This window comes from Desmodus rotundus, chromosome 5 (assembly GCF_022682495.2).
Source record: "Desmodus rotundus isolate HL8 chromosome 5, HLdesRot8A.1, whole genome shotgun sequence".
Taxonomy (NCBI): domain Eukaryota; kingdom Metazoa; phylum Chordata; class Mammalia; order Chiroptera; family Phyllostomidae; genus Desmodus; species Desmodus rotundus.
In genome coordinates this window covers 144,782,083-144,797,645 of record NC_071391.1, presented here as the reverse complement: position 1 = coordinate 144,797,645, position 15,563 = coordinate 144,782,083, and the positions used below count along the sequence as shown (strand labels likewise).

Here is a 15,563-nt window from a genome sequence, read left to right as displayed (position 1 = left end):
CTCTCACAGTTTCAAATACTTTGTTTGATGCGTGAATCCATAGACTGGACATGACCAAGAAAGTGAACTTGAAGATATGTCAATAAAACTTCCCAAAATGAAATGCATAGGGGGAAAAAAAAAAAAAAGAATGATGGAATAGACCACCCAAAAGGATAAATAGCAAAAAATCTACACCAGGCATATCACAGTCTAAATGCAACATAACAAAGACAAAAAGAAAATTCTGAAAAAAGCCAGAGACAAAAATTCTTTGCCTACGAGGAGCAAGGATCTGAATTACTTTGGACTTCTCATCTGAAACTACACAAACAGGACAAGAGTGGAGTAAAATAGTTAAAGTGCTGAAAGAAAACAGTCACCAACCCAGAATTCTGTAGCCACTGAAGTTATCCTACAAAAATAAAGAGGAAATAAAGACTTTCTCAGACAAAAACTACGGGAGCTTATCACCAGTACACCTGCCTTACAAGAAATGTTAAAAAGTTCTTCAAAGACAAAGAAAATAGTACAGGTCAGAAACTCAGACAAATATAAAGAAAGTGTCAGAGAAGGACTAGAAGGTAAAAATAAAATCTTTCATCCTTTATATTCTTAATGGATCCAACAGACAATTGTGTGTTCAAAGTACTAACAGTAACAATGAATTGGGTGGTGATGCTACACAGAGAGAAGAAATGAATGGCAGCAATGTGATAAAGGACAGAAGGGATGCAGTGGGAATACTGTCATAACCTGCACTAATACTACCTGCACTAGTATTTTAGAACAGCATTGTTCTAAAGTAAGCTTAGATTAGTTGTAAATGTATACTGCAAACTCCAGGTAACCAGTTAAAAAAAAAAATTAAGAAGTATAATGGATATCCTAAGACACAAGAGAAAATGGAATCATAAAATGCTCAATTAAAACTATAAAAGGTGCCCTGACTGGTGTAGCTCAGTGGGTTGAGGGTCATCCCACAAACTGAAAGGTCACCAGTTCGATTCCCAGTCAGAGCACATGCCCGGGTGGCAGGCCATGTCCCTGGTTGGGGGCGTGCAAGAGGAAACCAAGTGATGCTTCTCTCACACATCGATATTTCTCTCCCTGTCTTTCTCGCTCTCTCCCCCTCTCTTAAAAATAAATAAATAGCCCTGACTGGTGTGGCTCAGTAGATTGAGCACCGGACTGTGAACCAAAGGGCTGCGGGCAAGTTCCCCTGTATGGGGAGTGCCAGAGGCAACCTCACATTAATGTTCCTCTCCCTCTCCTTGTCCTTCACTTCCCCTCTCTAAAAATAAATAAATGAAATCTTAAAAATAAATAAAATCTTTAAAAAAACTTATAAAAGCCAAAAAGACAGAATAAGATATGAGATTTAAAAAAAAGAACAAGTGCAACAAACAAAAATAGTTGCAAACATAAGAGATATTAATCCAACTATATCAATAATCACTTTAGATGTGCATGATCTAAATAAACCAATTAAAAAACAGAAACTGCCACAGTGGATTAAAAAAAAGACCCAACTATTTGTTGTCTACAAAAAAACCCACTTTAAACATAAAGACACTGGTAGGTTAAAAGTGAAGAAATTGAGGACACTATACCATGCAATCACTAATCAAACAAAAGCTAGAGTAGCTATATTAATTCCAGACACAGCTGACTTCAGAACAAAAAAATGATTAGGATAGAGAGTTGTATTACATATAATAAAGGAGTCAATTCTTTAATAAAACCTAACAATCCTTACCATGTTTGCCAACTAACAAAACATCAAAACGTGAGGCAAATACTCAACTGTGAGGAGAAATAGACAAATCCACTATTATATTACTTAGAGACTCCAACACTGCTCAATCAGTAACTGACAGATCCAGCAGACAAAAAATCAGTAAGGATATAGTTGAACTGAACTACTTAATTGAAATTACAGAACACTTCATCCAATAACAGAACATACATTCCTCTCAAACTCACACAGAACATTCACCAAAATAGATCACATTCTGAGCCCTAAAACAAATTTAAAGAAATAGTTATAATGGAATTAAACTAGAAACCAATAATATCTGATCTGGAAATAATTTGTGGCTGGAAAACCCCAAAATAACTAGAGTTTATATAATACACTTTTAAATAACATGAGTCAAAGAAGTCTCAACAGAAATTTTTAAATATTTTGAAATAAAAAAAAATACAACTTATGAAAATGTGTGAAATGCAGAAAAAGCAGTGCTTAGAGGAGAATTTATAATACTGGGTTCACACATTAGGGAAGACGAAAGATCTAAAACTAATCATCCAAATTTCCAACTTAGGACACTAAGAGCAGTATAACCTAAGCAAGCAGAATACAAGTAGAGCAGAAATCAATAAAATGGAAAAGATAACAGAGTATCAGTAGGATAAAATAATCAACGAAACCAAAACCTGACCCTTTAAAAAGATCAATAAAATTTATTTGAGACAGAGAAAAGACAAATTAATAATATCAGAAATCAAAGAGTCAAAACTACTGATTCATGGATGCCATAAAGGTAATAAAGAATTCCATTGTTATTCCCCTTTCATCTGAGGAAAAGCATGTCCCAGTACTAAATAAATCAGTACAGGCATGTTATCCCAAAAATCAGACACTGTTTAATGCAATTTTCAATTAAGAGAGTAAGATTACTTATATCAGGAATTCTATATGGAAACCTTTTGAATAAAAATTAATAAAGATATTTCACCTTAGAATCCACTAACTAGGTATGGAACCCCTCACTTAGAGCCTCATACCCTTTCCTGCAATGACTTCAGTGTCTTCCCCAGCAGAGGGGGAGTTCTATTCGCTAGAGACTGCAAATACGGAACACATGTGTGGGCTGCTATTCCGCAGCCCCTAGTGATTGATCAGAGATGGAATCACAAGTGGCACCTGAGGTGGAACTTATCTGTCATTGCTATGCAAGTGATCTAAGTAAGCCTCCTTCCTCTTCTAACATTCTACGGTCTGTGACCTACTTGAAATCAAATACATTTGCAGGGAACAGCTCAGCCGTAGATAGATACAATATACACAAACTAACGTAAGGAGTTAGAACCCCCAAATACAGGAATTCTTTATCAACTTTAAGTGTACAGTGTTCTTTTATAAGAATATGCCACGATTTATACATTCCTCTATTTCAGATGTGAAACTCGGAGGGGAAAAATCAACTCTAAATGGGAAAACTTTAAAATACTGTATTTTTCTCAATGTCTGATACATGTTAACATTGTTAATATGAACTACCTTCTTGATTCACAGGCATATTTGAACATGCCTCTAGAGACCCGTATGAAAAGAATGATCTGAAAAGCAGATGCATGCCCAATTACAGATTTACACAGAACTCATACAGGTAAGCACCCTGACAACTGTTTCGACAACTACATATTTCTGTCAGTGTTACTTTTAGCATCTACATGTGCTTCTAAATGTCAAACACCCCCTGAAAAGCCCTTCCCACTATATGCTCCATTCCAATTCCCTCTTGATTCCTATCAAACTCCCATTCCCTCAGTCCAACTTTCAACTGCTATAAAATAAACATTATGATTCAAGTAAAAAAATTTTTTTTCTTTTTTTCAGGGAAAAAGTCTAAGTTGGAGGTGGGGGAGGTGTTTGGAGGAAAGTAACAATTATCTGGTACCATCAAAAAGTGAAAACATACACAGAAAGGGAGATCACTGGCCAAAATATAAAATACGTGCTTACTATGGGCCACTTATTGTGCTAGGTGCAGGAGATATGGTATTCAAGACAGGCCAACTCCTGACAGAGGTTAAACTAGCCAGGAAAAATAAGTAAAAAAGTCGTATCAAACAAACAAACAAAAAAAGCAGTATCAATGAAACACATGACCGATGCCTGGAGAGTTGGGAGGAGTGCATGACACAGTTTTAGACATCAGGGAAAGCCTCCCATGAAAAGATTAGCCAAGGGTAGAGCAACATTTGAGAAATAACATGACACACTTGAGGAACTACAGAAACCACAGACATTTTACAAACAAAGACCAGAGAGGAGGCTAGAGCACGGAAGGCCATGGAAGCCACTACAAGGAACTGGACTTTATCTCAGAAAGTAATAGTCACTGAAGGTGACTTAATTGAGGAGCATGGCTGTACTTTTACAAAAGTCTCTCTCAGGCTACTTCCCCACTGCTGTAGAAGTGATCGAGAGGGGAAGGTGTGAGGAAATAACAAAAAGCGAGAGTCGAACAGGACACTTCAGGAACTTTGGCGAACACTCAGACATCTCAGGTTAGAGCTACAATGCCTGGAACACAGAAGCGCCATCACATGCATCAGTATGTACTACCAGCAAAAGGAATTATGGAGACAAAGAAGAACTAAGAGATCAAACAAACTTATGTTACTGTCGTAACTGAGAAGTCTTATCAAGAACTGTATTTTTGTAAAAGTAAAAACACAGGTCTTACTGTTTATTTTTTCTATTAGTTTTTAAGTAAGATTGGTTGGTTGGTTGGTAGTTTGTTGTTTTTAACTGGGTTCAATTTAAAAGACACTATTCACCTTGTTGTACATATATCTAAGCATGAAGTCCAGGAGAAATGATTTCCCTTTACGAAAAGCTCCTGCCACGGATACCACTACTACGTTAAGATCACGAATGTGCTCCTGTAACAATATCTGCTCCAAAGCTTCTTCATCAAGCTCAAAGTTATGGTCATCTTCATGAGCAAGAACAATCTGTACTGGGCATGCTTTCTTCATAACCTCATCAGAGTTTACTAGGTCATCATCTTCATAATTCTCACCTAGAATTTTAAAAAGAGAACACATTACTTGAATTCCTGCATTACAGACTTTTGTGATCTAAAGGATCACAACTAAAGCAAAATTTCAGTTACTTCCCACACCACACCACCCCCATTTTCCCCATTACAATCATTTTAGAACAGTTACAACTGACGTTCAAATACATATTGGATTTCTCATTCCCTCTATAATAGGACCAAGAATACCAGTAAGATTTCCCGCTATATACACAGATAAACATCAATACTAGGTATGGCTCTATCTCAATTAAGTCTTTAACTTGGACAGCTAAATAGGAACAGTAGTTGTTCTAAAGTTGAAGTTTCTGTTCTTAAACAACAGAAAAAAAACACCTAGCTAGTTTCAGAAGTAATGTAGCATGTCTGGATATCTTCCTTGCTTCATCTCATGTAGCAACGAGTTACTCCTTGGGAACTTATCCTCTCCCACATCAACATTTTTAAGAGACTCTCCCTTTAATACTAGGTGCCAATTTCCAGTCTAAGGAACAGACCGTGTTCAGTGCAGTAACAGTCCCTCCTCTCCCAGGAGACAGCTGGTCCACTGAGGAGTGCCACACTGTTAGTCAGCAGCGGGCTGATAGCTATCACATAACCACTGTCCTCAGAACAAGGCTCACATACCCATGTTAATGAATTTGTGATCTCTTTACAGGAAAAAGAAAAAGCTAGCTTATTTGCTTTGCAAAGCCTTTACCTCCATATTACAAGGCACCTTTTAACTGTACATATAGCAAAACCAACACTATTTCAACATGTGGTGCAAATGGTGAAAATATAATATAAAGAACAAGAGATTTCAATGGTATACAGATTTAGCTGGGGAAGCTATTTCCATGCAAAAAAAGGGGAACTTTCCAGGAAATGTACAACACAGTTAAATTTCAATTTAATATATTATTAGGTTAATTCAGATAATTCACAAAACAAATAATTTTATTCATATTATTTTATTAACCCAGTATATCAGTAGTCATTTCAACTCCATCAATATTTTAACTATTCACATTCTTTCATAGTGTCTTTGAAATCTGCCGTGTATTTTACACTCACAGAACATTTTAATTCAGACACTAAGTGTATATTTAAAAATGAAGGATCACTTAAGAGATTTTATAAAATTTACAACCAAAAGTAGCTTCATATATACAAGATGTTTCAAACATGAAGTTTTCCAAAAACATAATCAAATGCCAAAAAATCATTTTCCATTCACATTTGCATCCATACTGACAAAACTACTTCAGTTTTCTAAATATAAATAAAATTCAAACTTCAGTTCTTAGTCACATCATCCATACTGATTTAATTTATATGCACATATTTGACTCGGGCTATGTATCTATGCATGTATTTGTTTCCTTTAGTATGAACTATCTAGTCATAATCTAGATCTCTTTAAGAGTGAAAATGGTGTAAATTACAACCCAGAAGTCCTTTTTATTCTATGGTAGCAAAGTGTCAAATACTGAGTAGTATTTGGCACATAGTTTTTAAATTCAAAAAAGATTATGTGCTGCTCTCATATTTAAGAGTACATTGAGATATTTCATATACAGTACATAACTTAATGCTGAGAGCTCACCAAAAAGGTTAATAGTTGCTATACATTTCCTTGTATAACTTTGATTTACTTTTTACAGAACATTAGGGCAAAGTTTCAATTTAACATTAGAAAGCAAACTTTTTCCAAAGGAACAATGTGGTCCTCTCAACTGAACAGGGGGGGCGGGGGAGGGGGGTGAAGGGCTGGAACTGGCTATAAACACACCAGGAACAGCAGAACTGCTAAGGCCCCACTGCCACCTCTCTATAAGCAGACTGACAAAGCCTCAAACTGCAAGTGCTTTACCTTCAATAACCCTACCCTGTTTTTGTGAGCTTTATAACTGACTCCCACAATAAGGATTAAAATTCAAATGTATAACTATAAATACTATGACCAACTCAAAACTAAGAATCGTTGGCAATCAGTTGATATTAATCATCTAGTTAAAAATCTGGAGTTGTTCTTAGCACAAATATATACACTCTGCTCCCTATTTTTTGTAAATTTCTTAAATTTTGGAACTTTTTTTGCTTTAATTATGGTCTCGAAAAATAAAGTAAATCACCATAATGTCAATTTTTTTTAAGTTAAAAACCTGTCACTCTAGAAATAAAGCATGGCATCTTAAAGTCTACAGAAGTGAGGAATAAAAGAATATGAACTACCTCCCAGGTTCACACTATCGTGTCCAACAAAGCACAGTTGTGAAGGTCAAGGAAGGAAGAGAGTATACATCTCTGGGTCAGTACAATTACCAGTAACTCTTGTTAGATGCGACAGGCTGACGAATGATGTGGGACAACTTGACAGAATGTACATATCTGCAAATCCATAAAACTGAACCAAAGAGGCCATTTCCTCACAGAGGCACAATCTACAGTCTTCAAAATACTTAAAAATTGGATAGGTGAGCTAGCAAAGGAGTAAGTTTTTAGCTCTAAAGATGGTTTGAGAGGTTTGGGAAGAGAACTGACTGGCAAAGAAATTTCAGTGGAAAGTATTAAGTGCCACTACAAATGCACTGAAGAATTTTCCAGTCATGTTACGTGGAAGATGAGAAGAAATTGCTATTGGAGATCACTATCAACAAAACAGAATTTCTCAGAAAGTGAATGCATTACTAGTAAAGCCAAGAAAGAAAAAGCAATGCAGAATTTCAAAGCAAACTTGACCTGTTAGAATTTCATGCAAAGTGGTTCATCAACAAAACACTTCCAAAATGGAAAAGCAAGGAATTATTGAAAAAAACATCTTCTCTAGCTTTTGCTATTCACAATTTTAACACATCAATGAGAAAAATATGAACTAGATGACAATAACTCTGGATATAATTCTAAGGTCTTTAAAATAATCTAGACTCCTATGCTTGCTAAAACAAATTCTACCAGGGAAGGAGGGCATCCCAAGTCGCACTTTATATCGCTCCTAGACCTCTGAAGAGACTCTAAGAAGCCTCAGGTCATTTAGCCAATTAAGAAAAATTCTTTAAAAGGTTGTATTAGTATTAAGTATATAACCATTACCAAATAATATACTTATATTGAATATCTCGCTTATATTCCTAATAAATATTCTTAAAAGATTGTCCAATATTCTTTTCACTTATTTTCAGGAACAACTATGATAAACAATGAAACAGATTTCCTAAATCAAATTCCCAATTAGAAATAACAGACACAGGAACTAAAGATCTGTCTGACTTAAGACTGTTTACCCAGGAACCAATTAAGTAGTATCCCAGGTTCTGCATAAATAGAATTCAGGCAGTCTTCACTCTCTATAGCAATGGGAACTTCGAAAAGGCAGCAAGGCACAATGACTAAGACTATGGGGTGAAAAACTGATGGGATATATCAGCAATTTTCAACCTTTTTCATCTCATGGCACACATAAACTAATTACTAAAATTCTATAGCACATTAAAAAAAATTTTTTGGCTGATCTAACAACAACAACAAAAGGTATAATTTTGGTTAATTTACACCGGATGGCTATTGTTGTGTTAGCTGTTGTCATTTTTTTATTTGACTATCCAAAGTAAAAAGGTCAGTGCCCCTGACTAAATAGTCAGGTACTGCATGGTTTAAAAATTCTTGCAGTACACCAGTGGAAAACCGCTGTCTTATAAACAAGTATAGGTACCTGGTTTTTTAAAAAGTCACTTTGGAGCAAAAAGGGTAAGTAATTATTATTATTTTTTTTGTAAAAAAATTAAAATTATACCCATTTTTGTCAGATTGCCAAAACAAACTGTTCTTGGTGTGCTGCAGAATTTCAGTGAGTGGTGTATGTGTGCCACGGGATGAGGAAGGCTGAAAATCACTGCTCTAGGTCTGACGACAGGGAGGGAAACGTAGGAGACACGTTCCCCACCGCCACAGAGACGGCGTCAGTAAACTCCATAATACGGGAAGTTCCACTGGACAAATGAACATGAACAAATAAATTGCACAGGGAAAAAAAGAATCTAGAGCAAAGAGACTTAAGAGGCTTATCAACTAAATGCAGTGTTTAAGCAAAGCAACTATAAAAAATCTGAAACAATCAGGGAAATATGAACTCAGGATATGGGATATTAAGGAACTATTTTTCTAGTGTGATAATGGTACCATGCTATGTTTTTAACATCTTTAATCTTTTAAAGACACAAAACATACAATCTGCTCTTTGCTTCAAAATAACACGGTGGGAAGCTGGCTATGAGAGAATAGATAAAACAAATTCTCCATTATACTGACAACAGTTGAATCTGGGACATATGTCTACATGGTTTCCTATACATATATTTGAAAATTTCCATAATAGGTTTTTAAGCAGTGAATCCAATAAAGACTTTATTAGGAGATGAAGCAGATCTAAATACAAAAGATAAGTGATATAAGCCAGTACTATCAGAAACAAGAGAAAGCCTCTCAAATATTCTAAAACATTTTCTCAACTTTTCTTCTACTTACACAGCATTTAGGTTTTTGTGGGGGGCAGAAGGGTGCCATGGAGGATCCAAAAAAAATTGTTTTCAGTATATACAAGACAAGTGACTGTAAAAATCTGTGCCTATCCCACCATTCACCTCAACTCACGCCCCCAGAAACAGTTCTAAATACACATTAATTCTTGCCTCCGAACACCTGCAAGCAAGAACCCTACTCTAAGAAACTCATTATCAGTTGGCTAACTAAAAGAAGGCACCCACTTTTTAGAAGGGAAAACTGAAAAGAATCAGGTTTAAAAATCAAATCCATTAAATATCCTATAAAGAAAACTTTAGGCCCAAGTGGCTTCACTGGTGATTTCACCAAACATTTAAGGAAGAAATTATATGAATTCTACACAGACTCTTAAAGAAAAAAGAAGAGAACATTCCCCAATTCATGTTATGAAGCCAGTATTATTACCCTAATACCAAAACTAGACAAAGACATTACAAAAAAACAAAACTACAGATCAATATCCCTCATGATGGACATAAAAATCATTAATCAAAATCCAGTATTCAGAATATATAAAGAACTTCTACAATTCAGTAAGAACAATTCTATTTTTAAATGGAAAAGAGATTTTAACAGACTTCAAAGAAGATATATGAATGGCCAATAAGTACATGAAAATATACTCAACACCATTAGCTGTTAAGGAAGTCAATTAATACCATAATGAGATACCACTACATCCTCACCAAAATAGTTAAAATTTACAAGACTGACAAATGAGTTTGTGGGAGCAACTGGCACTCACATATATTTCTGGTGAGAGTATAAAATGATACAACCACTTAAACTTTCTGGCAATACCCTATACACTTAAACAAACACCATACCACCAGCAGTCACACTCCTATGTACTTAAAAGAGAATTAAACACACGACAACAAAAGAACTGAACATGAATGTTCACAGCGGCTTTATTGATAATGTCCATAAACTGGAAACAACTCAACTGTTCATTTATTGGAAAATGAATAGGGATACTCCTTGGCAATGAAATGAACTACTGAAATACACAACACCACAAAAGAAAGAATCATACCAAGTGAAAGAAGCCACATGCAAAATGTTGTACTGTCTGATTCAATTCTAGAAACAGCCCATCTACAAGTAACAGAAAGCAGATCAGTGACGGCCAGAAACAGAAGGTAAAGGAAGAGAACTGACTAGTGCCACGGACTGAATGTTTGCGCGCCCCCCAAATTCATATGCTGAAGTCCTAATCCCCAATGTGACAGTACTTGGAGGTAGTACCTTTGGGGGGAAATTAGGTCATGAGGGTGGAACCCACATGTATGAGATTAGTAACAGACTTGAGAGGGATGATATCTCTCCACCATATATACAGCAAGAAGACAGCCATCTGCAAACCAGGAGGAAGGCTCTCACTAGACACTGAATCTGCTGGCACCTTAATCTTGAACTTCCCAGTCTCCATAACTGAGAAGGAAATGTCTGTTGTGTAGGCCTCCCAGTCTACGGTAATTTGGTATAGAAGCCCAAGCTAAGCCAACTATAAAGGGGTACAAGAGAACTTTCGGAGATGACGGAAATGTTCTACACCATTATTGTGGTGATGATGGTGGTTATGAAACTATGTAATTGTCAAAACTCATCAAACAATACTAAAAAAATCAGTGGATTTTATGTAAATTAATTAAATACAGCAGATTTTTTTTAAAAATATCAAATCCAACCTACTCCTCTTAGCACTTTCATTTATTAAATGAGCAGGATAAAGGGATACAACCAATTTACTAATCATTTTCCAGGAAAAAAAAATCCTAATTAGCATTGTCCCCTTCAAGGGTAATTATCCATGAATATTACACTCCAATGTGATGAAAAACTGGGGCTGTCTATCAATTCTGACACTGTTCAAATTCAATTTAAAGTATTTTCTCTTGACCTGAATTCAGGATCTGTAAAACATAATTCTGAGTGTCTCCAATGGTGACAAATTTACTCCTTTATGAATGAATTCCTGTGAATCCAGTGCTTCACATCATGCCAAAATATGTTGGTTAAAAAATAAAAAGGAATTACGAGGTTATTAATACTTTTTTTCTTAAAGAACTCAAGAGACAGCTTTTATATCAGCAAGGGACTTCTGTACCCTACAAGTGTTTTAAATGTAAGCATCAACAGAATACGCGTACACTCCCTATAATACGGGTATCAAGTCACACGAGAACCTTCGAGTTCTAGTACTGCGGATCCTCCAGCAACACTGTTTCACTGTAACACTAATGAGAAAAAATGTATCGATGCAGGGTTGGGGTCCCCTGTCTGTGTGGAGTTCTTCACATGCTCCCCATCTCTGTGTGGGTGTTCTCCAGGTATTCCAGTTTCCTCCCACATTCCAAAGATGTGCACGTGATGTGAATTGGTGTGCCTACATTGTCCCAGTCTGAGTGAGTGCGGGTGTGGATTTGAGTGACCCTGCAATGGAAGGGCATCCTGTCCAGGGTTGCTTCATGCCTTGCACCCTGAGCTGTAGGGATGGGCTCAGGCCACCTGCTACCCTGAACTGGAACAGAGGGTTGGGAAATAATAACCTTGTTTCTATTCTTTATTTTTTTTTTTTAATTTTTAGGCAGAGAGGAAGGGAGGGAGAAAGAGAGGGAGAGAAACGTCAATGTGTGGTTGCCCCCTACTGGGGACCTGGCCTGCAACCCAGGCATGTGCCCTGACTGGAAATCCAACGGGTGACCCTTTGGTTTGCAGGCCGGCACTCAATCCACTGAGCTGCACCAGGCAGGGTTCTTGCTTCTGTTCTTTTTAAAATGCATATACAGCTCACATTTATTTCAATGTATATTATTCAAAGTGTTTTGGGTCTTTCTTTTGACGTTTGGTGATGTTTTCATGACCAGAAATGTGCCATAGGAACTTAACTTGTTTATACCAATTAGTTTATGGTAAACTTGGTTCCACTATTCATAATTTCACTGCAGTTCCAAGAACCAATCAAAGTAAGGATTTACTGTACTTAAAAGTAAATCTAACATATCACTCACAGGGGTTTTGGACATTATGCAGCCAAACTCACTCATTTTAAAGATAAGGAAAACACACGCCTAGACCACTGTTGACGGGCCAGGTCTTATTGATTTAGTATTATTTCCTCTATAGCAGTGCTTCATAAACTTTTAACATGCGTATGAATGACCTGGGGATCTTGTTCAAACACATGTCTGATTCAGTAAATCCAGAGTACAGCCTGAAACTGCATATTTCTAACTCCAACCCTGTTGGTCCTCAGAAAATAACAGGGTACCCAGGATCACAATATTTTACAGGTGTTTGGTATATAAATATCATTTTATTTTATTTTATGTAGTTTCTAGTGATGTTAAAAGTTTTCACAGAAGAAAAAAGTTTTCAAGCTAAACTAAGACCTTCCATTCTTCCTGAAAGACTGTTAATACTCTGATACAACTAACCACTCCATCCTAGCTACTGAAGACTCTGAACAGAGGCACTGTACAGACATCCCTACTTTAAAAATGTGAATGTAAAAAACATTTTAATATGTTGACATGATATATAGCTAGAGTTGAAAATTACTGGTATGGAATCATTATCAGTCACCTGAGTGAGCTTTTATAACAGTGCTGGACTTCCCTCCCCCCACCCCAGACACCTGCAGCCTAGAGTAAGAATATTGAAAAAGACACAAACTTGGACTTCAATAAAGTTTGCTGGGGTTTTTTTGAGCCCTGCTGGTGTGGCTCAGTGGACTGAGTGCTGGCCTATGAACCAAAGGATGCTGGTTCGATTCCCAGTCAGGGCACATGGTTGCAGGCCACGTCCCCAGTGGGACCTTGGTGGGACCTCAGTGGTACCCCGGGGGGCACCCAAGAGGTAAACACACATTGATGTTTCTCGTCTTCTCTTCTCCCTCCCTACTCCTCTGTCTAAAAATAAATAAATAAGTCTTTTAAAAGGAAGGTTTTTTTGTTTTGTTTTGTTTTTTGGAAAGACAGAAGGAGCTATTAGCCAACCAGGCAGGTACTACAAAAAAAAAAAAAAAAAAAAAAAAAAAAAGGTTTTAACCATTTGCTCCTAGAAAACAATGTTATTAAGAACTTATAAAGTTAAATTTCTCTCATACAAAACTGGAACCACAATGCAAACTGCCAAAATAAAAACTTGACAGACACCTCTTTAAAGAGGACGGATTACCAGTGTTAGAAAGCAGGTATGTAGGGGAGGAAGAAAATTTACTCCACCCTTTTAGGTTCTTCCAGCTGGTCTAATTAAATTGACATGAGACATTAAAAAGAGAAAATAACCAAATTTAATTACATATACATATGGGAACCCCACATCCCGACAGGTTCAGAGACAGAAAAGTAAAATGAGGTCTATATGGCATCCTGAGCCAAGCAATGAGGTTAAGATGCCTTGAGGCTTCAGAGGGAAGAATGGTTGCTGGCAGGATGGTAAGAAGAGAAGTTCAGTAATTAGCAGTCTGCCCTGCCCTGTAAGTCATAAAAGGTCATGTCTGGAAATAACTCTCTATCATGGGCAAGGCCGCTAGGTGGGATGGATTCTTTGAGGTAGTTAAACAGGGATAGGGTCTCGCCTACCTTCAACCCAAAATAATCCACAGGCCAAAAACGCACATCTTGGGGAGGCCTGTTCTGAACCCCTTCAGGTAATTTCCTCTATTAGCTTTGCCCCTTTGGCCAACAAGACCACCCTAAATCACCAAGTTTTAAAAATGCTTTTAAAGAGTATAAAATGTAGTTCATCTCCTTCCTTAATTACTATCAAATCAGGACATAAATAAAAAGTTGTTTTCCTGTAAGATTCACATATTATTTTCTACTTGAAATCTACTGTTTCCATAGTAACTAGCAGTGATGTAACAGAATTTCTGCTGTTCCCATTTAAAGAATACTGAGTCATAAAAATGCCTTTATGCATTTATCTAAACAGAGGAAGAAAATTGTGAAACATTACAAATACATAAGCTTATCATCAAATATTAACCAGTTCTTAAAGAGTATTATTTGAATATCAGCGTACTTTCAGATAAGAAAAAATCTTTCAACTAAAGTTAATTTAAATTAAATATTTTAAATGAGGTTGGAGTTTATAAAGTCAATTTTGTTGACTAGTTAAGAGATGCTAAAATGAATAATGGCTCAGAGGACTGTGAGCAACAGGACAAATTCAGAAAAATGCTATTTAGGCTCTGCAATTTAAGAGTCCTCATTAAGGTTATTTCCTTCTAAAGAAAAGTCTTGCAGAAAATTTCACCCAAGTCACCCCTAGAGTCTTGCACCTGCTCTTTTAGAGGGGTACAAGGGCATACTTTTGTTCCCTGATCCAAATATTTAAACAGAATACACAGTAGTGAAACTTTTAAAATTTAATTTCTAGGTAACTTCTAGGGGTATCCATCCTTTTGGTGTTTCTAGGCCACACTCCAAGAAGATTTGTTTGGGGCCACACATTAAATACACAAACACTAAACAAAAACTGATGAGCAAACAAAAAGGTTTTAAGTAAATTTACAATTTCATGTTGGGTCACACTCATAGCCATCCTGGTCCCAGATTGGACAACCCTGACTGGAATTTTTTTTTTTAAGATTTTATTTACTTGATTCTTTAGAGAGGGGAAGGAAGAGAGAAAGAGGAAGAGAAAGATCAATGTGTGGTTGCCTCTCGTGTGCCCCCTACTGGGGACCCAGCCGGCAACCCATGCATGTGCCCTAGACTGGGAATCTAACCCGTGACCCTTTGATTCATAGGCTGGCACTCAAATCCACTGAGCCACACCAGCCAGGGCCTGACTGGAATTCTTACACATATGCACAGGAAGAAAGAGACAAGGTCCCTTGTTTACTGAAGTATTGTTTGTAACTGTAAAAACAAACAAACTTTGGACCAACTTAAATATCCATGGATAAATAAAAAAATGAAATAGTCAAAGAACTGAAATTAACAAGATCGAAATGTGTACACATGGATAAACCTCAAAACCAGTGTCATATAAAAAAATCAAGCCACAAATACACAGTTTAAGCCACTTACTAAAAAAACTTTAATACAGCACAATACTATATATTACTTAGGGAGAAAAGATATAGACATGTTAAGAACTACTTAAAAACCAGGAAACAGATATACCACTTCAAGATAGGCATATAGCTGTAGCGGGTGTGGCTCAGTGAATTGAGCACCGGCCTGCAAACCT

The 15,563-nt window shown here is 36.6% G+C and overlaps 1 protein-coding gene across 5 annotated transcripts in view; it reads right to left on the bottom strand.

Moving 5' to 3' along the window:
* Positions 1-15,563, bottom strand: part of ATL2 (atlastin GTPase 2) — a 49,487-nt gene that overhangs the window by 20,779 nt on the left and 13,145 nt on the right. For 3 of the 5 annotated variants that reach the window (XM_024552672.3, XM_024552670.3, XM_045189345.3), the window contains exon 2: positions 4,552-4,796. The exons of the other annotated variants lie outside the window; for them this stretch is intronic. In XM_024552672.3, the coding sequence (XP_024408440.1) occupies positions 4,552-4,796 (245 nt within the window). The remainder of the gene's footprint in view (positions 1-4,551; positions 4,797-15,563) is intronic. 5 annotated transcript variants of the gene reach the window in all.